This window comes from Cygnus atratus, chromosome 1 (genome assembly GCF_013377495.2).
Source record: "Cygnus atratus isolate AKBS03 ecotype Queensland, Australia chromosome 1, CAtr_DNAZoo_HiC_assembly, whole genome shotgun sequence".
NCBI lineage: Eukaryota > Metazoa > Chordata > Aves > Anseriformes > Anatidae > Cygnus > Cygnus atratus.
In genome coordinates, this window is record NC_066362.1 from 118,016,258 (window position 1) to 118,042,352 (window position 26,095).

A 26,095-nucleotide genomic window follows, 5' to 3' on the forward strand; every position below is an offset into this window, starting at 1 on the left:
CCAGAGTTTTCTGTTATATAGAAGTGAACCTGTAAATGGCATAAACTGACTGTCTTGCAATTTGTAGCAGTGCTTATGTCTTACAGAAATGCCACTGAAACCTGCATGCAATTCAGAGATTATAACGTGTATTGTACAAATACAGCATCACAATTGTGTTTGCTGCTAGGAAGTAAGGGAAAAAAAAAGTGGGATCTGAATTACTTAGCAAGTCTCTTTTTGTATTTCTGATGCTCTGTGGGCATAAACAAAAAGATTTTTAGTTGAAATTCGTCTGAAGACTCAACTAATTACTGTAAGTTGGCCCTCATACTGCTTAGATAGCGTTGCTAAGACAAGAAGTAACAAACACTACAACACTACTGACGTGACTAATTATATGGTCACTTGAAATTTCATGGTGTAATTTTCAGCAGACCTCTCAAGAGCTTTAGGCTGTTTGCTCCTCAGTAATATCAGTTTGCAGCACCCGACATTTTGCCCTCAGAAGTTGGGAAAACTGATTTCAGAAAAAAAATATATATATTAAAACATAGCAAAAGTACCTGCCTTTGCTTTTGGTGCAGTAGTCATTGTTTCCTACATGACAGTACTGTCTAGTTTCAGATCTCTTTCTGAGCCAGTCTAAAGCCATCAGACCTTTAACATCTTTAAGCACTAATTTACACAGTTGTGGAAATCTAAAATGAAGTGGTTTCACTTGTTTGTTTGGGTTTTTTTGTTTTGTTTTTGTTCTTCTAACTGCTGCTCTCTTAATATCAGGACTCAGACAAAGAGTATATCGTACTTCACATTTCCCCTCTTCCATGCCATAACTGGCATTATAAACTTATTGTGCCCTCTTTCAGGTTTCCATTTCTGAGCCAAAGAGTTGATTTATTTAATGTATTCTGAATAGAATCTGTATCATATAAATTATACAATATCACAGTGATGACTTCTCAGGTTTTTGCTCCTAATTTTAACAATGTCTCTGCTGTTCTATTGCTGTTGTGCAGAGAGTTGATGTCTTGCCCTTTTTTTAGGGTTGGCTACCCTGAATAATTGTATATTGTTTGAAAACTTTGTCACCTCCTTACTGTCACTCATTCCAGATTGTATTCAACATATATGTAAATTTATCCATTTGCATATTCTTGAGGAATGTCACAAGGAAAAAAGCTATCTACTTTTTAAGCTTTATTTCCAAATTTCAACGGGTTCCAAAGCAAGAATTAAAATGTAACATACTGGGTTCCTTTTGAACCTTTAGTAAGTGATCTTGCTAGAGTCCACTTACACTGTATCGCCTTTATCCCAGTGTTTCTCAGCTCCTCAGAGAACTCCTCTGCTAGCTCCTCTCTCACAGCACCTCTTTAACTGATTTTCTGGTTCATGACTTCCATCAAACAAATCTCTTCACTTTTCCCTGGGGATCTTAGACACCCATGTTTGACTAATTTTACTTGTAGGTGCTATGGTTTTGCGCAATATTGCCCAACTATAGCTCCTGAAATCTCTAAAATATTTGGGTCACATTTGTTTTTCATTACTTGTGTGCAGTGGCTAATGAAAGCGATAGATGATCGTCTATTGAAATGCTTTTGAAAACTTGTAGTGTGTGGCATGTGGTCCTGGGAAAGTGTTACTCAGTATTTCTTCTAAGTTATTATTTATTTCTGTAAAAACATCTGTTAATACTGTACGTGGCTTCTGTAGTGCTCCTTCTCTGTAATCTGTAAAGAATGGCTGTGATGTAGAACCTGCTTAATCAATGCAAGTAGGTATGAGTGTTTAAGGCTTTCCTCTGGAAGAAAATACCTAATAGCTTTCACTGTTAAAAAAGTTAAAAACAAGCCTACATAATAGTGTTCACATAATGGACCAGAATCATGAACTTGCAGTACAGGACTGACATTTTCCTGTTGCCTTTTCAGGAATTGCTTACAAAATAAGGTTATAGTAACCAAGTAAATGTTACATTATTTACCAAAGCATGTCCAGAATACTATTTTTTTTTTCAGTAGTGCAGTGTCCACGAATTGCAATCCTTTTGATGAAAATTCTGGTTTAAATAGAACACTCTCTTGAAGATTAAGAAACCCTGCCCTTTTTTTGTAAATATATATATATGTGTATATATAAAATAAAACACACGATCTAGTCATTGTACTTGAGTTAACCTGTTTACATCCACTTGAACCAAATGTTGTGGTTTCACCCAGCAGGCAGCTTAGCCCCACATAACCACTTACACACTCCCCCGCAGCAGGCTGGGGGAGAGAACTGGGAAGGTAAAAGAGCAAGAACTTGTGGGTTGAGATATAGACAGTTTAACTGGGCAAAAAAAGCTGCACAAGCAAACCAAAGCAAAGAATTCATTCACTGCTTCCCATTGGCAGGCCGATGTTTAGCCACTTCCAGGAAAGCAAGGCTTATCGTGTGCAGCTGTTTCTTGGAAGACAAATGCCATCGCTCCAAACATCCCCTCTTCTCCTTCTTTTCCCACCGTTTTATTGTTCAACATGATGCCACATGGGGTGGGACATCCCTCCGGCCAGTTTGGGCTAGCTGTCCCCGCTGTGTCTCCTCCCAGTTCCTTGGGCACCCCCAGCCTCCTCGCTGGCAGGGCAGCGTGAGAAGCCCAAAAGTCCTTGGCTCTGTGCAAATGCTGCTCTGCAACAGCTGAAACATCAGGGTGTTATCAGCATTATTCTCATCCTAAATCCAAAACATAGCACCATGCCAGCTATTATTTAAGAAAATTAACTCTATCCTAGCCAAAACCAGGACACCAAAACTGAAGTAAAATCACATAAAAATTAAACCACAATTATATCTAGGAGAGGTGAATCGTTATGTTTTCTTTGTTCAATAAGAGTTTTATGAGTAGCTTCTATAAAATCAGAATATTGTACAGGATTAGTAAAAAAACTGCAAGTTTTGACATAGATTAGGTATAAGAAGTCACACAATCCACCAGAGAAGTTACTGATAGTCATATTAAAATCAATATCAAAATATTGATCAATATTAAAATCAATATCAAAATCAACCTGAGCAATATTGCTTGTTCGACATAATAGATCCTTATTTTGTAGAGCTACCATCTGGTATAGCTACCATCTGGTATCTAATCTGTTCACCTTTCTCGCCTCCCATGCTAGACATTTAAATTGTTCTCTGTATAGGTGCCTCTTTGCGTGTCTTTGTGTCTAACAACCACCTTCAGCCCTCTTTTTTTCTATATGACTTTACAGTTTGAAATTCTAGTTTATGCCTAAATACATAAATGGGTAAGTAGACTAGTTGACTGACCTTGAGCAAAGGTCAAAGCTGATGCTTCCAATGTGTAAGAGAGCTACTTTCTCTCTATATATATATTATTTATATTTATATATATATTATTTATAATTATATGTATATTCTGCTCTATATGCTCAGTTTGGTGAGCATTTTCCTTGTTGAAATACTCTGGGTGGCTGAAGCCACCAAATTTGTTGATCAGAATATGAAGGAAATCTTAGCTAACTGAAAATTCTGATATGTTTTCTCTCCTTCATGAATTTCTAATTTTCTTAACCGTTGTTACTTTTCCTCAAGTATTCAGCCTCGACATTCATTAAAATGTTGAAAATATAATAAAGCGTTTAGGAAGCTTGTATATTTTAACTTTGATATTTAATAAAGTGTGCCTTCTATAATTGAATTAGTGGCAGTCATGTTCTTCACCTCATATTTAAGCCACATATGTTGCTAAATTCTGACATATTTTCATGCAAAACAGTTCTGTAAATGCAGTAAAATGCTGATCTCTTTGAAGCCTATTAAAATCGAGAAGTACATAAAACCTTTAATGATTCGTATAGCTCTTTTGAGTAGGACACATTATTTTACAAAATTTATCTGCTGTTTACATACACAAATTGGTAATATTTATGTCTATACAGGCTCAAACCACTTTGTAGAAATCTCTTCAAAGAGTTAGTGTTCTACATTAGTCCCACAGAAGGTGTCTGAGATAACTTTAAGGACATTTCCTGTTTTGTTTTCTTGGATAAACAAGCATGAAGTACTTCAGAAAAGTCACTTCTCATTTTCACAAACAGAAGTAAGACTTCTCGTTTTTTAACAGGAAGAATGAGGCAGGATTAGTAGCCATACAGTATTGCATTTGGTGCATCTTGAGTTGATGTCCTAGAGTGACGAAGAGAGAAGCTGTTACCCATTTACTTAATCAGATCAGACTTCTTCTTAACAGAACTTGAGTGGGGAGTGGTAGTAGAAAATCGCTCTTGTGTGTATTGTCCAAGTTTTATTTCTGAAGTACTTTCCAGAGTTATGCTTGAATCTCCATGAATTCTTCTACAAATAAGTTGGAATACAGTCTTACGGACAGTTCTGGACATCAGGAAATACATAACTGGGTCTAAGCAGCTGTTAAAAGATGAAAATATGAGCATCACCTCATTGCTTTTGTGAATGATTCCCTTCCAATAACAAGGTGTATTTTGTAACTGTGATGTAATGTAGACAAATCGGAAGATGTGGTATGGAACAAAACAGATGGTGAAAATAATTAGTACAATAAAGGAATTCCTTGCTGTCTGGGTATATTTTCCTGCATTGGGAAAATTAGATCTTCTTCTTGAGATTTTCAGAAGGTTCTTGGCAATTTTAACATATGAAAGTATCAAAAGGAAAAAAACTGTCCAAAAGATTATGACAATAATGTAATTTAAAACTACTTCTGTCATTGCATTCTTTTTATTTCGGTAATGAAAGCACATAGTAGAATTGCTGACCTCACTCTTAAAGAAGGATGGTGCAACTACTGCTAGAAATCCTGTTAGTGCAAGTGCCCACACAGCGCAACAAATATATATACTTTGGGTAGCAGTTAGCATTTTAGGACGCTTCACAGACTTAGTTATTTTTACATAACGATCTAGACTAATTAGTCCCAACAGTACTATGCTAATGTACATGTTCATGTAAAATAGAGTTCCTACAATCTTGCATAAAATGTGTCCAAACATCCAGGTGTTATTGTTAACATGGTACAATATTCGGAAGGGAAGACAGAAGATCAGCAGAAGGTCTGCAATGGCCACATTTAGCAAGTAAACTTGGATGGAATTCCTCTTCTGGTGAATGCACAGGAAAGCAAACAGGGCTATAACATTTCCGGCCAATCCAACGACAAAAATAACAGAGTAAAAAAGTATTAAAGCAAATGACAACGCATCATCTTCTAAGAAACAGCTGGTATTGTTTTGAATTTCGGAGGCGTTTGTGGCTAGGTGGGTTTGGTTACTCCAGGAGGCTTTCTTGTGTGGAAGAATGGTCAGTAAGTCAGCTGAAGCTGCAGCCATCATTTGTGAGGATTTTCTTAGCTGGTCTGTAAGGATGCAAAGACAAAATCTAAGAATTAAATCATCATGGGATCACTTTTATGTCTTTGCTTGCTTTGTTGCATACATAGTCTTATGTATATACATAGTCTTATAAATAAGACAATAAATAAATAAAGTAAATGCACCTAATTGTACCCAAGTAGAAGAAGGACTTTCAGGCAAATACCATGATATAATGTAATTCTAGGATAATTAGTTCCCTGTTTTTCTTCATGCAAGGTGGGCAAGAACAGATGGTACAGAGTACTCACACAGATCGCTATTCTTATCATTACATTTTTATTACTATCTTCAATTGTTTTAAAATCAACTATTATATTTTGCTGAAAAAAATAGAAATTTACATTTTTTGTTTGATCTGTAAGTACAAATCAAATACTTTTTAAGTTCTCATGTTATTTTTGTTTTTTTTCTGACACAAAAAAATTAAGATGCAATGAAGTGTAAGCATAATTAAGTACTGTCAGTTTGATAAAGTACATAAAAATATATTAAGTCAATTCTAAACTCAACACTATTGATTTTAGGTAAGTACCCAATGTCTTGCTTGTTAGTCACTGGTTTTCATTCAGAAAAGCAATTGCCATTTGATGTTTATTTGGCCATGTAATCTGTTGTAACACTGTGAGTCAGCACTGTTACGTTAGCTTCTTTTTAATAACTCATATTTTTATGTAAATGTAAGTATTTTTTCCTTTTGTTGCGAGTTCATAAATCAAGATTGTGCAAGGAAACTAATTTTAGCTTGAAAACTACATTATGCAGTAACAGATTGTTTTCACATCTTTCCTTACTTTCATAAAGTTTTTAATTTCACTGAGCTTATTTTTCACCAGGAAGGTACAATCTAGAAGATAAAAATCAGCTTTGACCAAAGAAAGAAAACTCCCTCCCAAAAGAAAAAAAAAAAAATGTGGTTAGCACAGCAGAGTAGCAAAGAACTGTTTAGAGACTTATGACTGATTATTAATAATATAAAATTTTTCCTTGATTTGTACGCCACAGTGGTAAAAATTTGGTGTTTGCAGAAGCAAGCTTCTGTTCTCTTAATCTCAAAAGAACTGCAAAATTGTTTTTGGTATTCTGAGCAGATGTCTCCAACAACAGTAGAAAAAAAAAACACTCTTTACCATATACACAAATTTAAAATAGTTTTTCATTTGCATGGTTGGTCTTAAAAATGCAAATTTGCATTTAAATGTGTGATATAGCTATGGCAGCATTTTAGGCAAAGTGCATAGTAAAAGCTGATGTACATACAGAATCTGAATTATTGAGAAGACGGTAAAATATTTTAATATTTCATGTTGGCTGATCTTAAAATTGCATTAAATATGGGCAATCTGTTGGCAGTTTTAAAATTACTGCTGTCTTTTCATATTTCCATTTAGTAAGGTATGGGCTAGAAGTAATTTTGAAAGTTGTGTCTGGTTAAAAAAATGCAGTACCTTCAAATACGTGCTGAAATCTATATATTGTTTTAAAATCTTATGTCTGTTGCTTATCTGTAAAAATGCTTCACATCATGAATTGCATAGTTAGTTTACGTCTTTTAGGTGAATGAGAGATGGAAAAAAGCAATTACACTGCAGATACATTAGAAACATAAGTTTTGTTATCTGTAAGCAGGCATGCACGCCAGCTTTAATTACAGATGAATTACAGGTCTGAAGGCTGGTAGTGCCTTTGTAATTAAGAGACATTTCAATAGTAATTTGTTTTAGTGTATCTTAAGTATAAAAGAAGCCACTTACCATTTGTGTTTTAAGAACTTCTGCTGATTTTGAAAACCACTGCTGAAGACAGGGAGGAGTAACATGCATGTCCTCTTATTAGAAAGCCAGAGTACCAGCTTCTCTATGAAAGTATGAAAATCAGCTGACACAGTGCAATTAGCAACAAGGGGAAGTTTTAACTACTGTTGCAACTGTTGTGTTTTTTGAAGGTATTTTTAGCTAGCAAAACTCAATGTATTGAAAAGATTGATTTTGCTGTTAATTTGGGCTTTGCTGGGAGAGCTTCTATCTTAAAGTTTCCTCTGAGTTGGAAATTTGGATTTTTTTCTTCGGAGAAAGTTTATTTCTGGTGACTAATGCCAGTGTCTTCCTTTTTGGAAAGCCATTATGTTAGTACAGCATGGAAATAGTATTGCTTCTTAAAGTTTTATGTGTAAGGTAAAGAGAAATCAACACCACAGTGAAGAGGCACATTTTCCTTTCCATCCATCTACCTTCCCCCTTGCTTGGAGTGAGAAATTTGAGGTTGATTTTTTTCACTCAAAGTGGCAGTGGCGATAGAATGTGAAAGTGTGCAGCTTCACAGTTTCAATAAGGCAGAAGTGAAATAAAATACCTGGAGATAATACCACCTGGTAATATTATTTTAAATAGGATGTAAGGGATTGAACATCACATTTATAAACTGCAAATTTTAAAATTGGTTCTAGAAGTACTATTAACATAAGGTAGCCTGAATTTAATGATAACTCAATAATGTTGTCTTACTATTCTCCTTAGTATTTGAAATAAGAATTTGCATGTTAGCATTCTTAATATATCATCTGTCTAGGAATCAGGCTTGTTTGGGACTGCAGGTTTCAGTTAGACTTGCAAACAGGCTCTGCAGTCTTAACTTGAAGCTACTTGCTCTCATACAATTACAGCTTTCTGAAGAGAACATGGATGGTTACAGATGATTTCTTAGGTAGTCAGACTGAGCCCCTTGTAGCTCCTTTGCACTAGTCTGGCTCAAAGGTCTAAAGTGGTTATTTTCCTTTTAAAGATGCCCATCCAAGACCATACAACATGTCTGGAGTGTTATTTTTATTTTCATCATGTGTTTTTATTGGAATAGCCTAGCTGCTAGTTAGCTACTAGGTAGTACAAATACTTGGGACAGAGTGATCACCCAAAGTTGTTCTGTGGGTTTTTTTTATGCCTTTTGAGTCCTCCTCAAGACCCAGCTGAACTAGACAAAATAGAGCCAAGTCTGTTGTTTTCCAGTTTTGCAGAAAAAGGTTGATGTTACTATGTTATCATAATTCCATCCTGATATTTAATAGGACCAAAATGAGTAAGAGCATTGGGAAGGTTTGTTCATGTATTTTCTATCAGGTATTTATAGTCCTGTCACAAAATCTGGTTACCCTGTTATACGAAGAAGTAAATGGTAAGGAAGTATCAAAGGTAACAACAGTTCATGACTCTCTGTGAATATATAGGTGGGACTATGGGTAAGCTGAGTTTTTTCAGTCTTCTGATATGATAATTATATCCTTCAAAAGTCTTAATTTAGTAAGCTTGGTTTTGAGTATTAGAGAACTGTGTGTGTCATACAAAATGGTCCTCAACCTAAATTAAAACCATACAATACAGGTACTGCACAAAATAGCATAGAAAGAATTTGCATATGGATTCTTCCACTGTTTGCTTGATCATCCCTACAGGGAAGTTGTAATTTTGCTGTTTCAGATTTGAGCAGTTTAGTTCTCCCCCAAAAGCAATTTAACCTTAGATCCTCTGTGTGGTGAGCAGCTTTGTTCTCTCAGGTTCCTTGCAGGAGGCCGAGTGTACAAGAAAATCTAACTTAGGGCGGCACATACTTGTCTTGTGAGAGAAGAAGGAAAATTCTGAAAGAATGTAGGGCATCCTATTTTGAGTTCCTAGTTTTGTAATTTAAGCAGTAACATTTTCTCAAGAAGCAGTGTACAGATCTGATATCCTTTTAAATAATACAATTGACTGTGCAAAGGGAAGCTCTCAGTAAATGTAGGAAGTCGATCGATATTAATTGCAGTAGTTGGACTATGTGTATTAAATACTAAATTGCATTTCGGTAGATTTTGTCAGTATGTTGGTTCCTCCCACAACAGTCATAATAGTCATACAGTACTACTTCCAAATAGTCATACAATGCTATTCTTTTTTTACATGTTATACCTCACTATTATTAGTGGAAAGACTGTAGAAATTCAAAGGTATGGATGACTGTGCATGGAATACAGTTTAGAAACCTAACCAATTTTTTCATCACTTACTAGAAACATCACAGGGATGTTACGTTTCTTTCCTGCAGCTGGAAAGTGATCGGTGACTTCTATGATTAAGGCTCAAAGCAAGTTTTATGTTCTCTGTAAGAAACCCACTGTGTCACAGGGCAGGATGTTTTTACTGAGAAGTTGGAACAGGGTAAGGCATAAGGGTGGAAGGTAAAAATAAAAAGCAATACCAAGAAAGAAGTCATCAGCATTCATTTTTATCTTCATTTTATAGCGATTTCAGTTTGTGTTCCTTGTGAGTTCTGTTAAGTCCTGAAAGGGTTTTACTATGCCTGGGACAAGTGAAAGGAAAACCAATGAGGAGAGAGTAGCTTGTGCCAAAAATATTGGAAATGAAGAATTTCTTTAAAAAAATAAAATAAAATCTAGCTTCTGTTTGCAAATATTTGAAACTAAGTTCTAAGGTGCAAATTGTATTTTTTGAAATAATATAATAATTTGCTTTTTCATTGTTGTTTTCAGCCACACTGTGTACTGCTTGCCTCAAAAGAAAATTCGGCCCCAGTAAAGCTTGGTGGCTTCGGGGTAGCAATTCAATTAGGAGAGTCTGGGCTAGTTGCTGGAGGTAAGAAACTGTCCTTCAAAGTTATATAATATTATGCATGTTCTGCTGCAGAGTTCTGTGCTTCCTACGCAGCCTGCCCTGCAAAACTAGGGCTCAAAAATAATCTTTCACTAAAGACTTTGCTAATATAATATATGCATGCAGCTGATCTGAACTGCTAATAGAACGTACTACGTTGTTGTGTGTACATATACTGAGTAGTAAATCCCTCTAAATGTTACTCAACAATAGTTTACGCTGTTTTGACCAAAATAAAAATGAAAAATGAAAAGATTTTTCCATTTTAGTACAATCCTTGACATAGTTAGTCCATGCTTGACAAAGCACACAAAATATAAATGCTGTCAAGATTAAAATGTATATCAAAGCAATTGACTAAGGGTTTAGTACAGCATCCTTAATGCTCCCATATGTTTCTTGAGCAGTTTCTGCCAGAACACTACACTGTTTAATAGCAAAATTTTACTAGCTTCCATGTGTGATTCTTTCCTGTTTTAATATTTCATTGTAATTATTGCATAAGACATCAATATCTTGATTATGTATATTTTTTGACTGTGTTTTGTTTTTTGTGAATTTTATTTCCTCTAGCTGCCTTCCATATTGGTCCAGACAATAGGGTTATGCTTTAATCAGCCTGCACAGATGAAGACCCAATCAGTTTTCTGGTATTTTCATTGCCAGAGTAGGAGACCACAACAAAAGCTTTTATTAATTTTGCTTTTTTTTCTTCAAAAGGGAGTAACTTCCTCTCAATAAGTCTCAGTACCTTCAAAAACTCACATTTCCTTATCTAATTGCTTTAAAGATCTGTGTCAATTTGGCTTTTATGTGACCTTTAAAATGAAAAGCAAATCCAATTTAAGCATACCAACACTTCCATTCTCTTCCAGTAATTAATAATACTGTGGATATTTTTTGTTACCTACAGGCCTAGATGTCTTTTCTAAGAAAATACCCATTCAGTTAAGCTAAGTTTTTTCCTAAATAAGAAGGTCATTTCTTTCTTTGCTTTTCCCACGCTTCTCAACTGATATCTCAGCCACTGCATTTTTTTAATGATAGTTCTTACAGTTTTGTTTATGATTCTCTTATTTTTCTTCTTTGTGTTCTCTCTGAACAACTTTATCCATTTTTTCTGTTTCAGCTACTCTTCTGGAGCTAATCAGATACATTGTATTTACTTTCAGAGTACTAGCTGTCTCACAAGAAACCTAAAGTTCAGCTTGGAAAAAAAGTCCTGCATTTTCCCCAAAATTCATCATGCCCTTCCTTTCCTGTTACCATTCACTGTTCTGCAGTCCCATTCATCATTCATGTGCTCAACCTCCTTGCAGTTGTCAGTGCTGGCCTGGTCCTTCCTTTCCTATGTAAATGTTTTCAGTTCTTTTTAGTTGTTTGCAGTACTTACAGAAGCTGCTTTCTTTTTTTCTTAAGCCTCATCAGTATAACATTTCTTGGTATGTTAGTTATCTTTTGCCTGATGTGTCTCAGCCTCTGCCATATCATTCTGCCTTTATATCATTCTTTCTTCTTTCTCAACTGTCATTTTCAATTTGTAGTCTTTGCATCAGCACTTGTTACCTTCAGCTTCAAATTCTTCACACTTTCAAGGATACCTATAGTATTTCCACTTTATTTATATACCATATAACGTCTCAATTCTACTACTTGTTTCAAGTTTTCTCCTTCACAGACTTCTTACCTCTTTCTTCTGATCTTCCATTCCAGTCCTTGCACCTCAAACTACATCTGGCAGTTCTTTTCCCTTCCAGAGTCCTTCCTGAAGGCATATTACTAGACACTCCCCTACACAGCACTTGCAAGATTTTATTTCTTCAACTTTACAGTAACATTCCATATGTAAAGGTTAACGATACTGTCTGTACTGGCCTATAAATTTCTTGTAAGAAATTGTCTACTTAACTGTTCAAGTTATTATTACACCCTACATATAAATTCTGTTTTGTAGTAATAATAATAAAAAATTAGTTCTCATTTGTCAATTTTCTCCTGAATGAAATAGAAATTGTCCGTACGGATAAGATTATGTGCAGTAAAATAACCAACATGCTTATGTTCACATTCTTTTTCACGTTTTTAGTTTTTTAAAAAAAATGATTCTGCTTAACATAGTCAATTATTTCACCTCTAGCATGGCATTTCCCTTATTTAGTGGTTATTTTCAGCCATAATGCATCAGAAAATAAATTCTTACTTAAATAAAAGTTGTTATGGCATTAGGCTTCTCTTATTGACCGTAAAAACCACTGTGCTCCTAACCTGTTTTGGTTTTAAGTACACCTTAAAACTTTTACAATACTGGAAATGCACTGTCTTATATGTACAGGAAGTACAATACTTACTAATCTTTCTGGATCTAAGTAATATGTATTACTAAAGTATCTTAGCAGAATATATTCATTACTAATGTAAATTCCTATGTAGATGATCCTAGTGTTCAAGAACAGAAGAGCTTTTATCTTTCCTTATTTTATGTTGCTTGGAGTATGCTTGTATGTTGCTTTATCTTTTAAGCCAGAAAAAAAGATAGCTTTCCTTTAGAAAAAGCATGTCCATGTTAAAAGTAATGTAACTGTAGTGACGTTCAACTGATAGGACTCTTCCCTTATTCTTGCATACAAAACCCAGCCATTAGCAAAAGCTCTTTAGTATCTGTGATGGTCACTCTATTCTGTGGTAGTATTTTTCTTCTAAAACAGGAGCTGCTATATCTAAAACATTCAGCGGTTACCAATGTTTTAAACTTTTTTCTTTCATGCATTTGTGCCATTTTGCTTACTTTTTTATATTGATACACCTGTGCCTGACAAGCCCAGATTGTGTGTTGCCCAGGAGAACACAAATAGGATGGAATTTGCTCCCTCAGTTTCTGCTAAGCCTACCGTCTAGTAACAGCTTTGCTTTATTTGTCACTGTGGCATTATTTTTTGAACTTAACAAAACACAGCTTTCTTTCAGTGTACATAAATTTTGGAAAGAAAAAAAAACATTTGGGGATTTTTGTAATACAGCTAGTTCCAGATATTGAAAATAAATGGGTCCCAATCTTTTGACGTAAGGGGAAAATCAAGTTTCATTGTTTAAAAGAAGTATAACTACAGTGTTCTTTCAAGCAGATAGAGTTATTTAACAGAAGCGTAAATGTATCTCATGATATCAAGGTATGACATCATACTATATGTCACTAGTGAAGATGCTTAGAATAGACTTTAGGAACATGATAGATGAATAGCTAACAACCCTACTTACTGTTAAGCAAGTACCCAAAACATGAACATAGCTGTAACTCATTTTCTGTAAGACCAAAAGGGAAAATGTAAGGAAATACTTTATTCCACTATGTTTGCCTATAAGCTACAGTACAATGAATAAGAATTATGTCATCTTCTGAGTTACAGGAAATTGTTTTCATGAACTATCAGTCTCTGAAGGCCTCTTTTTCTTGAAGTTCTTATGATCAGAATTAGAAAATAATGCTAATGTGAAGCATTCAAGTAGGTATTTTAAGATGGAATTCTGCTGGTATACACAGTAGTTTCAGATCATCCTAATTTATAAGTGAAACTCTTCTGTGAGACAGGCTGTAGACCCGAAGCAGTCCCTGTTTGCATGGTGATGATGCAATTGGAGTAGTGGAACCTGAGATGTCAGTGAGTTAGTAGAGCACTCTTGTATTATGATCTCTGTCTTCTTGCATAGACAATTTTGCTTTCAGAACATGGTATGAGTTGTCATAATATTTTCTGAAATAATAATAGAATCGCAGAATATCCTGAGTTGGAAGGGACCCACAATGATCACCGAGTCGAACTCCTGGCTCTGCACAGGACCACCCAAAAATCAAACCCTGTGTCTGAGAGCCTTGTACAAATGTTGCTTGAACTCTGACAGGCTCAGTGCCTTGATCACTGCCCTGGGGAGCCTGTCCCAGTGCCCCAACACCTTCTCGGTGAAGAACCTTTTCCTGACACCCAGCCTGACCCTCCCCTGTCACAGCTTCGATAAACGTGTTACCAGGTCTAGCAGATAGCAAATAGCATTTATGCTTATTCTCAGGATTTTTAGCTATTATGTGGGGTAAGAGTCAGAAGAAGCTTCAGTGGTGCTCAGTTCTAGGCAGCAGGCACAAACTGGAGCCCAGGAGGCTCCCTCTGAGCACCGGGCAGCCCTTCTGTGCTGTGCGGGTGAGGAGCCCTGGCACAGGCTGCCCAGAGAGCTGTGGGGTCTCCTCCCTGGGGATCTCCAAAAGCCGCCCGGGCCTGGGCCTGGGCAGCCTGCTCTGGGTGGCCCTGCTTGGGCAGGGCTTGGAGCAGGTGGCCTCCAGGGGTCCCTGCCAACCTCAGCCATCCTGTGAAACAAAAGTCATTGAATCCACAAGTGCTATTTCCTGCACTTTATTTATTTTCTCCCAGTTTCACCTAGTAGAAAATAATGTAACTGCTTAGACCTAAATAGTATGAGGTTCTGTACTAGCTGTTAAGTCTTGTTTATTGATGGACAGTTGACCTATTTTTACTTTTTACTATTAGCAGCAAAATGTCACTATCCAGTCCAGTATTGATTTTTATGTACTATTAGTTAGCTCCCCTAAGTTCCTTCAGAATCATGTAGTATCTTCAAGGATCCTAACAAAACCACATAGGTGGAAAACATCTAGTATGTTCTTAAGCACACAAATCTTAAAGCACACAAATACCAAGTGTTCTTGGTTCTTTGTCAGCTGGCCTTCTACTACAAAAGCTACTACAAAAATGGCAAAGGAAGGCATTACCATAAATTTTCCTGCAAATAAGACCATGAAATTTGGGAGAAAATCTCTTAAGTTCTTTATTTTTGTTTTGTTCCCATTCATGTAAAATAATCTTCTTGGTGGTTTTCTAAACACCAGTTTAAAATTGTATTTTTGGAATTTTTTAATGCTATCTAGCCTTTTTTTTTTTCCTTCTCATCATCAGTGTCTGAATTATACAGCAAATCTTTCTTTTGTTTTCCAAGGGCAGGTAAATGTTTGTAAACTGAGCTCCTGCACTAGTATTCTTCTTTCACTTAAGTGGAAGTGTTTCATTTCTCTGCAAAACAACAGCACCATTTCACTATTTTTGATTTTATTTTATTTTTTGAAAACAAAAACAATTGAGACGCTTCAAATCTTTGTCTTCAATAGATTATGTTTTATTTAAAGGATACAGCTGTGGTTTACTGTCTCAGAAATTCCACTTCACATCTGGGTTGATTTGAGAGGACTTATAGGAGGCTAATGTGCTTAAAAGTCAACTCAGGTTTACTTCCTGCATCATAGTATTATGGCTGAAAAGGCCAGTGAATCAATTATTATAATTTTTCTGGCTGTCATGTAATCTTTGTGTATTCATTTCTCAGCACTAATATTCAGGTGTCCAGTTGTCTACTGATACATCTTTTAAAATAGATTTTCTTCGGACAATCTTCTGTGCTGAGGCTGAATTGCCTGTTTTTTTTTAATCCACTCATCTTCTCCATACATCTGCTTTAAACATCTCTATTGTCTGGAGTAATGTGGAAAGGAATTAAAAGTAATAAAGTATGAATTATCTGATGTGTGTGATTCTTCAATTCCTTCCACATTATTCTGGACATCCCACTCTTTTAGAAACTCCTTAATTTAAGAACATATTTCATATTACACTATTGTGAGAGGTCAGATGGTGATGTTTATTAGTACCTCACATTTTTTTCCTAAAAATTATTTGTTCCAGTTGTTTCCTAATACATCGTTCAGATACTACTGCTGTTGAAAGACTCTCCTTCTGATATCTTGGTCATCAATCCCCTGCCTTAGGGATGACAAAATCTGATTGGGTCTCTCTATATACTCTTCTTCTTGTGGAAAGCATAGCCCTATTGTCTGGAATAATATGGAAAGAGTCATAGAAACTAAATTATCAAAGGTAAGTCAAAATTTATCTTTAGTGCTTGTAAATGGTATCAGATTGAGAACATCTGAAGACTGAAGCTCTGTTTATCCACAGAAAAAAAAAGATCAGCAAAATAAGCAATTTTATAAGTTTCCACACTACTAATATGCCTCAAAACTGACAGATCAGAAAGCTTTTCTGTAGAACTAAGATGTCTGATGTCTGTGACCATTCAGGCATTAAGCACTTCCTGAAACAGCATACACTTTGCTACATGCATTTGCAGAGAATTGGATGGGGGCAAGTATCACATTGAACAGATGCCACAGATGCATCTTCATATAATGATTTTCAGTTAATGCTACTCTAGAATTGTTAAGGAGAGCTTAGAAGCACACAGGGAGCAAATCGATTTCCAGTCTTCCGAAAGGTTTCTTCTCACAAACTGAAAATCGTGTGTGTGCATGCATGCAATATTTATGCAAATATAGTGATATTATTTTGCAAAGGCAGTCATTAGAATGTGCCTTATGAGTGCTCTTATATCTAGAAGAAAAAAAGACCTGTGGCAGGCAGAAGATACCTTTTAAAGGGAAAATGCCTTTGCTTACTGTTCTGTCTCACTACACCTCCAAAAAAATGCAAAGGTGTTGCAAAAACACCAAAGAAAATGCAAAAGTTTCTGAAATATTTTAAAACTCTTGAACTGTTTTGAACAATATTGAAATCTTACACTGGATATGTGTAGAGTACAAATTTTCTGCTTGGTAATTATCAGCAAAAGTGATAGCTGGCCTAAAGAGCATTGAGTATCCACGATTTTAGCAACCTTTGTTGTCTGTAGATTTTGTTTATCCTGTTACTGACAGTCACCTTACAGTTCTTGTAGTTGCAACACAGGAAAAATCATATCTATGTGAGTTCATACTCCATTCATTTTGCTGAGCTAAGTGCAGTACTCCTTGCTCAGATAAGTTTCTAGAATAACCTCAAAGTCATCATTTCCTCTTTTGCTGAACCCAGTGTAGTAGCTAGTTGTCATGAAGATGACAGCTGCCCCAGAAATTAGCTTTTTTAATAGAGTTTGAAACATCTTTGTATATATATATATATATACACATACGTATGCATTTTTCTCCTGCTTGACTGGACATTTCAGATCTCAACCAGTCAAGTTTCTGCTCATTCTGGGCTTGCTCTTTCATGGAGACATAACTGTGGTCTGCCCACATGACCAAATTATCAGGATCTTGTAATCTGCACTAGAAAGGCTGCAAAACCAAATCATTTTGTGATTATTTTCACTACTTATAATCTAGCAGTAGTACATGACTGTATTTTATTAGGTTAGCCTGGCCTTCTGTCTCACTTCATTTGCGTTTATGTAGTTCTCATCTTAAATTTAAAAGTGAGTATTAACATTTAGTAGTACTGATTTTTTAGCATACTGTTAAGTAACATCATTTTAAAAATAGTTAAAGCAGCAGTCTGTTGGGTTCTTACCCAGCTGTGTAAAATTTTACCTATTACCTTACTAGTCTAGTCCTTCTGCTTAACATCAAGCACTTCATTAATGTGAATTTGTATGGTATTCTGGTTTTGAACCAGGGCAACAAAGATCCAGTTTTTCTACCTGTGATCCAAGTTCTTTAACTTCCAAGACAGGAGAAAGAAGATTTGGGATGGTCTCTTAACTTTAACTTCTGTCAGAGTTTGTCTTTAAGAGCTCGTGTTCTAAATAACGTGCAGCCTCACGTGCTGGTGACATATACTGAATGGCCACCAGATAAAGCAAAATAGGAAGCTTGAGATAACAAGGTTATAATTTGTCCAATATCCCATAGAAAGTAAGAAATAAATCACAAGAAGCTGTTGTGTTTTTCTTGTTCTGATAGCAAGCAAATATATGGAAAAATATTGTAATATGATGAAGGTTGTTAAGGAACAGTGGATGGGTGCAGCATAAAAATGTATGTTGTGTTTTGTCTGCAATTTTGGTAAGTGCACTGTTGCAAACTATGTTTGCACCTTGCTCATATTCAGTAGTTAGGTAAGTATTTTTGTATTTCCTCGTGCTGTAGTCCAGAAGAGAGGTAGAGAGGGGAAAGAAAATCTAAAAATTGTTGTCTAATATCAAGACACTGCTTTCAGACTTTAGGGAAGCTGATTAATGCTCCATTTCAAGCAATTATTCTGTTCTGCATATATTTTCAAGTAAATATGAATAATGAAGGATTTTTCTTGCTTATTTATTTCTGCAAAGTAATTTTAATTTGAAATGTTATTTGCTTAAGAGAAAAAGGAAATAAAAAATTACTTTTCATACACTCTTGACACTGTAGATTACTTATTTCGTACAGCCTGTGATTAATTCAGGTAAGGTGATGCTCAATATATGAAAACCAAAAATTAAAAGATTGAAAGGAGCAAGCTGTATCTTTGATTCTTGTTAAAAGATTTGTCTTATTTTGCCCCATTTCGTCGGTATTCTGTACATCAACACCAGCACAGCCACATGATTGCCCTTGGCTACAGGCCAGACTCCCACTGGTCACTCATATGTACACTCATACTCTCCCTTCTCATCAGGATAAGGGCAGAAAATAGAGAGGAGCAGACTGCTTACCAGTTACCATCACAGGCAAAACCTACTTGACTGGGAGAAAATCAGTTTAATTTATTGCCAATTCAAATTGGTAGGGGTAACAGAAAAGACAAAAATTAAATCACCTCCCTCTTTCTCCTTCCCAGGCTCCTGACACCCCACCCTGAGCAGCAGTGGGGACTGGGGTCAGTCCATAGTGGTTGCCCTTTGCTGCTTCTTCCTCCACACACTTTTCCCCAGCTCTAGCTGCAGTCCTTCAGGATAAGCCTGCTCCTCCACAGGCCTCAGGGTGGGTATCTGCTCCACTGTGGTCTCCTCCAAGAGCTGCAGGGGAGGAACCTCTGCTCTAGTATCGGGAGCACCTCCTGCCTCTCTGACCTTAGTGTCTCCAGGGCTGTTTCTCACACACTTTCCCCCACTCCTCGCACTGCTGTGCTGCATTTTGCCCTTAAATATGCTTTCCCAGAAGCACCACCAGCTTGGTTGACTGCCTCAGCTTCAGCCAGCAGTGAGTCCATCTTGGAACCGGCTGCTACAGGCCATGTCCAGCATGGGCCAGCTCCTGCTGCTTCTCCCAGAGGCCACCCCTGCAGCCCCCGCTGACAGAACCTCAGTACCTGCACCCAGTAATGCTGTTATATTGCTTACATAGCATGTATTGCTGTTAAATATGCTATTTTACAACACAGGAGAAAATGTAGGAGGACCAGTAACTGTTTGCCAAGGACATGTTTTCCTCAGAACAAGATGTACTCTCGGTAGGCCTTCTGTCTGTAGGCCTGTAGTACAAATGCCCAGGAGACACAAATATGTTGGAAAAAAAAATAGGTCCACTTCTCTGACAATACATAGTCATTTTTTAAATATGTTCACCTCTGCAACACTTATTTCCTAATAACACAAGGTCCCAATCTGAGAGTGTGGCATATAATTACTGGAAATATACATTAAATCAACTTAGATATCACTTGATATTTAGGCTTTGTAGTTTCATTAGCTACTTGATCCAGACAACAGTTTCTCCCTGAAGCTTAACACTTCTTTCAAATAGCTCTGTTTGTCCTTGTGATATCTTGTCTTGCTGTTTTCTTTTGAATAACCACTTTTCTCTTGACTTCCTGGATTCACAACAGCAATTAGAAAGCCCTATAGCAAGGCAGAATCTTCAGAATATGTTTTTCCATTCATATGGATAAAAAAGATTTGAACAAGAGCTTTGTTACCACTAATGTTTTGGGGTGTGGTTTTTTTTTTGGTTTTTTTTTTCAATGTGTAAGAAAGGTTACACCTGCTCCAAAATTGCAAATGGGTATGTCTGCACCCAGATGCCAGGAAGTGTACCACTGAAATAAACAAGACTTGGGTAAGCCAGGCTGCCTTGCGGTCGGTCTTGCATGAGGTCTTCTGTATCAAAAATTTTCACACTGTGGTATGCATACCACTAATGTCACATGAGCAGGTTTAGCAATATGCATATAGTTTGAACAGGCAGCTGTTGCTTTTTATGTATATGCGGTGCTTGATACAAAGGTGGAAATACTGACATTTTGCTGTCACCAATGATGGCATCTTAGGGAAAAATCTTGGGAAAGCATTATAGATAAGATACTTACAGGCACATGGAAAAAAAAAAGTTCACAGCAATTTCTTATGCATACTGGATATGTGTACCTTGCCTTTTCATTCCCCTCCCTGTCCCCAGGTATCCAAAAGAGAGAGACTTCGGGTTATCAAGGGAGATAATTCTTCCCCTCATACTTGTGAGCTTAGAGAATTGCCTTCTGAAAGATGGGGCATAGGCCTGTAAATTGTGTATAACCAACAAAAAAGAATTATGTAGCTTTCCCCAAGTCCGTATGTCTTTCTCCACAGTAAATATCCCTCCTCTTTCCCCAGCGATGTGAGGGATAAGCTGGACTGCAGCATCTCAGTATTTTACTCCCACTGCATGGGAACTATTCCCTCACTATCATGTCAGCCTACACTGCATAGACTTCTCAGTTTGCCAGCCTAGCTTAGTGGCAAGGTAAAATGCCTTTGTCACATGCATGTTCCTAATATTTATTTGATAGAGTGAATACCTCATAAACTGAAATTGAAAGGGTTTAACACAAAACCAGATGAAGTTTGCCAGTGGTGTTGTATCTCCTTAAGAACAGTACTCTGGAAAAGCTACCGTCTTTCTGTCAACTTCTTAATCCTCATAGATGCAAAAAAGAATGGGGACTAGTTTAAATAGCATGGTTAGATCATATTGCTGCATTAGGTGGTATAAATGAAGAATGATCGTTACTGAGTAAGCTAGTGCCAAATAACCTCCCAGGTGTTTGTTACCAGTGCTGTGACTTAACTAAATCACATTCAGATGGCATGCAGGACAGGCTAGTCAAGAAAGAATCTGTTTACAAGACAAAACTCAGTAGAATAAATGATGTGCTAACACGTTGTAAACTCTCCTAGCCAGCACAGTGGTGCTGCTGGCCTTGAATGGAAACTCTGAAGTACCATATCCTATCTGTAAGCAAGAATTAGCTTAATGAAAGTGATACAAGCAGTAACAATTTGCTAGTTGTGATTTTTTATCTTCTGTTGGTGCTTGGTGAAACAACTGTTATCCAAAGACTTCATTGTTCGTTAACCATCAGTGATGCCCTGATCATTCAAAATGTAACTCTTGTACCTTTGCAAATGCTTTTCAGTGAAAACAAGCATCTTTAGAATGGGAAACATTTATATAGAGAGATAAAACGGTTGTTGCTTTTATTTGGTTTAATGCGTTACATAGCAATTGAATGAAGTCATTCTAATCAGTTTATCCACCCAGAAGCTTAGTTGATACTAAATATGTTTCATTTCTGTGGGTGTACATTCTCTCCAACGTAAAATCAGTAGAGTACCATTACTGTGTGATGATCGCTGAAAGCATTAGGTGGAACACATCAGCATTATCTTTTTATCTGCAGGAAGATGCTGTTTGCAGCAAATAAGTGAATAACACATTTGCTAGCATTTTGCAGTCTTGCTGGCAGTTTCAACAGACTGGCTAAGGTTTGGGCAGATCAACAGAGCAGATTATGCCCTTGCATAGTAGATTATGCCCTTGCATTGCAGCTTTTTGAAGTAAGTGGTGTAGGTTAGAATTCTTCTATATCTTTGTATGTGCTCTCTAGATAAGTAATCCCTGTTTCCAAGGTTGTCCAAATTGATATTTTTACATCTATATGCCATGTTCCACTGGGGAATCTTAGTGCTTTTATATAAATGTTTCACATTTTGTGGGGTTAGGCTAGAATATTATTCAATTTGTAGGAGTATAAATCAAGCAAAAGAGAACCTAGTGATTTGTCTCACTGGATATGTTTAATAAATATTTAAGGAAAAAAAAGGAATAAAAGTTTGATCTATAAAGAAAACTTTGTAAAACTGTTTTAGTTTAATGCAGTGGTATTCTTCTTTATTTACATGTTTGCCACACATCACTTTGACTCTGTTTTGTTTCTATTTCCATTTAGGACGTGTAGGAACACCTCATTTTATGGCCCCAGAAGTGGTGAAAAGGGAACCTTATGGGAAGCCTGTAGATGTTTGGGGTTGTGGTGTGATCCTTTTTATCCTGCTAAGCGGTTGTTTGCCTTTTTATGGAACCAAGGAAAGATTATTTGAAGGCATTATTAAAGGAAAATACAAGGTAAATGACAGTATGCCTGAGTCCTTTTCCAGTGAGATGAACTCCACTTGTAAAATTTCTGGAAGTTGATTTTTGTATTTAGCCTGACTTAAATTTGAAGCTAATAGAAAGCTGCTTATGTTACACAAGGAGAGAGAGGTTTCTTTCCAGTATGTCTTGTTTGTACTGTGTTCTGTATCAATGCTAGGAATAAAAATACAGAAATATTTACACAGATGAAATAATGAGTGCCAACAGATAGCTCCTAATTATACCTTGAGCTTAGCCGTAAAGTATAACGTACTGTATGTTACCTTCACTTTAGAGATCATTTATATTTTTTAACCAAATTAAAAAAAAATCATAAAGACTGATCATCATATTGCCTTGATTTAAAACAAAATGCCTGTTACTGTAGACGGGTGGTTAGGCATTTTTCTTTTTAGTACAATAAATTGCAACTAATTATTCAAAAGGAGCCACTTGCAACTGAAAGCAAATTGGTGTGCATGCAAAATAAGCATATTTCACAGTGTAGTCATCCTAGAGCCATTATGGAGAAAAATGTAAAACTTCGCTGTTTTTGCTGTTTTGTCTAAGAACACGCAGTTGTGCTCTCTTTCCATTAAAAGTCATACATGATCTGTGTATTAGCAGAGAATGGGTGGAAAGTCAGGCAGCCTCTGTCTGCCTGATAGTCTGTAATAGGTTTTATGAAGGATTTTGTTTGTTTGTTTTGTTCTGTTTTGTTTTTTATGTGAATTAAAATGTAAGTGACAGCTGTGGCATTGCACTTGGTCAAGAGCACATTTCTTTAAATGTCGTATACCTAGATACAGAAATATCTTTTCATGACACTAGTTTTTTGATTTCATAGACAGGTAGACATTCCAGTTTTACTCTATGGAAGATTTCTTTATGTAATCTATCAAACAGCTAAAACCCTTTGGATGCTTACAAGTTAATTTTTCTTTGTTTAAAAAAAAAAGTCGTGGCCAGCACATTGTGTCTTCTCAGTTCCTTTTCTGTTCCCCTTTCCTGTTATGTGCCTATTCAGTGAAAACAGTATAAGGATTTCAAAACAGTCTTGCTACACATTTGCAAGTACCTTCATTTTAGTAGAGATGAAAAAGACAAATGACAACTATAAATGTGGATTTCGTAGCCAGATAATGTTCCAGAGTGCTCCAATTTAAAGCAATATTTTTTTTGTCCCAGACTGGTTTTAAGTAAAATTGACTTTTTTAAATGAACAGATTGAAATGTTGCAAAAAGACAAGTTATAATTTTGAAATTCCTTTTAATAAAACTAGCAATGTACCATCCAAATAAAACTTAATTTCTTCATAAATCAAAGAAAGTACTAGAAATAGCGTAAGGATAGAACCCTTTACAATGGTAAGAATTTTCCTGTTTTAGTATGGTTTTATTGGTTGCCCACCCTCTTCAATAGTTGAACACAAATCTGTATATGCACAATATGAAAATATGTTCTAAGTCATCTTTCTTGTTTCATAAATATACAGTTCTGCTCTAAGTGCACAGAAATCTGCAATTGCTCATATTGTTGATCACATCTCAGTATGCTTTCCTGTCTGCATGGCTGAAGATGCTTAAATGTTGTTAAGTTGAAAGGAATTTATTGGGAAGAGCCATTGTCCATGATGTCTGTGGGATAGGACCAGAGTAGTTTGCAACAGGCATTAAATGTCTCCCTTCTTACTCAGCATCAGTGACTTTAACTTGTGGGTTGGTAGAGATAGATTATCTTCCCATTCCTTATATTGATTTCAGGAGTAGGTTTAATTTCTGTGTTTATCATATGCATAGTTAACTGTCAGACAAATCCTAATTACTTTTTTGTCTGTGTTTTTTTTTTCTAGTGGTCACTTTTATCTGAACAAAATGTATCGTAGATAGAGAATTATACTGTAATTCTTTAATGCCATGGTTATGTCAGCTTTTATGTGATGCAACATTCACAGTATTCAAATTTTTATGCCATTTCAAAAGCAACTAATGTTCAGTTTTGTGAGTAACTAAAAAGTTTGAAAACTTCTTTTCACATTTATTAAGATACAATGTTTACAAGTACCAGCCACTCTTAAATCTCTGTCATTTACCTTCCATAAAGAACAGGTTCTGGTTTATATTCTTATTACTAATATTATTTCTTTTTTTCTTGCTTGTAATCAGATGAATCCTAGGCAGTGGAGCCATATTTCTGAAAGTGCCAAAGATCTGGTACGCCGCATGCTTATGCTGGATCCAGCAGAAAGGATAACAGTATATGAAGCACTGAATCATCCCTGGTTAAAGGTAGTAAAACCGGTTGTTTACATATCAGTTTTCTCTTCAAGGGTTAAAAAGATTTGTTTGTTTACTATTTTAAATTACACATGACATTGTATAGAATGTGTGATAATATATTTTAAATGTTTTGTGAAACTAGAGCTTGAGTTTTTGGTTATTTCCAAGCTTGAACCCTTGTTTAGCAGCAAGAGCAAACTAGCTTAAGCATCTTGGACAGCATCAGAGTATAGGGAGTAGGACTGCATAGAAATAAGCTTTAAGAAGGTATTCTTGTGTCTTTCTGTGGTTCTCAAACTCCAGAGGAGTAATTTCTGATCTCTTCTTAGCTCAGTCCTATCCAGATCTCCTTCCTATTATTGCAGCATATAGCAATTCAGTGTATTGCATTACTTAACTGCTTGCTTTCTTACCTTAGATTCACAAAATGTCTCACTAGAGTGAAATAACTATGTAGTGGTGAGTTGTTCAAAGGCTGCTATAACTACGTAAAATTACATGGCATCTGGTAATCAAATTGTTTTTCAGTGGTGGCAGAACTTACAATACAGTTTGAGCCAGTGGAAAAGCAGTTGCTGGACAATGCAGATTAACAAGAGGAGCAGGAGAATACACACCTAGCTTTCAGCAGTCCCACAAATAAGTTGTTCTGAACATTGGAGTTGGAAAAGGATGGGTGTGTTGCACATTTGAAAAGTAGCAGGTGCTGGTTAAGAGCATTGTATTTTCTTTGGCTGAAACCGATTAATTAATTGTTTTTCGTTTTTATCCTCTATTTTCTGTAATGTGGGCCCAGGGTATAGTCATATTATCATTAACTTAAATAGAGCACTCAAGTGGAAAGGGTGGGATTCTGGTGTCCATTCCTGGACCATTTTACCTAAGACAAGTGTTGACCACACACACACACAAAAAAAAAAAAAGACACGTACAGGCTGGTATGTTCTTCTCCCTCCAAGTAAGTGGTCTAACTACTAGTGAATGGAGTTATTCTTTCACTTCTCTGATTTCTTTCTGGCTCTGACTCTTGCATTCCTACCTACAGAATATTCTAGTTTATAAAAAGAGGACAGGAGTGTGCACCTGTCAGGATTAACAGTTATGGCACTTTTCTGAATACTGGGAACTGCAGGTTTGAACCTTTCCACCCAAAGGGAGCTGAAGTTCTGTCTGTTCATCTGGGGCATGCATAATGAATCAAATAATTTCACAGAGCATAGGAATGGACACCACATTTGGGAATCCCAAATGATTACACTCCAGTAATTGAGTCTGTGGTAAACACAGGAGGCCTACCTTTGCCTGTAATTTGACTTTTTCTCATGTTGTGTCATTTAGATGACAAAGCAAGTTTTGATGAGGGTTATTTAAGCAGAAGAAAATGCCATCTATGTTGTTTGAGAAATTAATCTAGTTAGGCTTTTTTAAAAAGTTCATTCCGTAATGTAAATGTGCAGATTTTGCTTATATTACATGTTTGATGTCTGTGGTCTCTTGCTGGTCTTACCCTTATTCGTTGAAAGACAAGAAGAGAGAAGATTTAGTTTAAGACAGTCTTTCTTCCAAGCTTAGGCTGG

At 36.2% G+C, this 26,095-nt stretch overlaps 2 protein-coding genes across 5 annotated transcripts in view; one reads left to right on the forward strand and one right to left on the reverse strand.

Moving 5' to 3' along the window:
• Positions 1-26,095, forward strand: part of CASK (calcium/calmodulin dependent serine protein kinase) — a 218,392-nt gene that overhangs the window by 116,466 nt on the left and 75,831 nt on the right. For all 4 annotated transcript variants that reach the window (XM_035542154.2, XM_035542152.2, XM_035542153.2 and 1 more), the window contains exons 6-8: positions 9,916-10,018; positions 22,054-22,229; positions 24,405-24,527. In XM_035542154.2, coding sequence (XP_035398047.1) covers positions 9,916-10,018; positions 22,054-22,229; positions 24,405-24,527 — 402 coding nt within the window. The remainder of the gene's footprint in view (positions 1-9,915; positions 10,019-22,053; positions 22,230-24,404; positions 24,528-26,095) is intronic.
• GPR34 (G protein-coupled receptor 34) lies at positions 3,900-7,199 on the reverse strand. Its single transcript, XM_035542155.2, has 2 exons — positions 7,151-7,199; positions 3,900-5,380 (listed from the first exon to the last, which is right to left on the reverse strand). Exon 2 carries the CDS (start codon positions 5,355-5,357, stop codon positions 4,209-4,211), a length of 1,149 nt encoding a protein of 382 aa, XP_035398048.1. The 5' UTR covers positions 5,358-5,380; positions 7,151-7,199; the 3' UTR covers positions 3,900-4,208.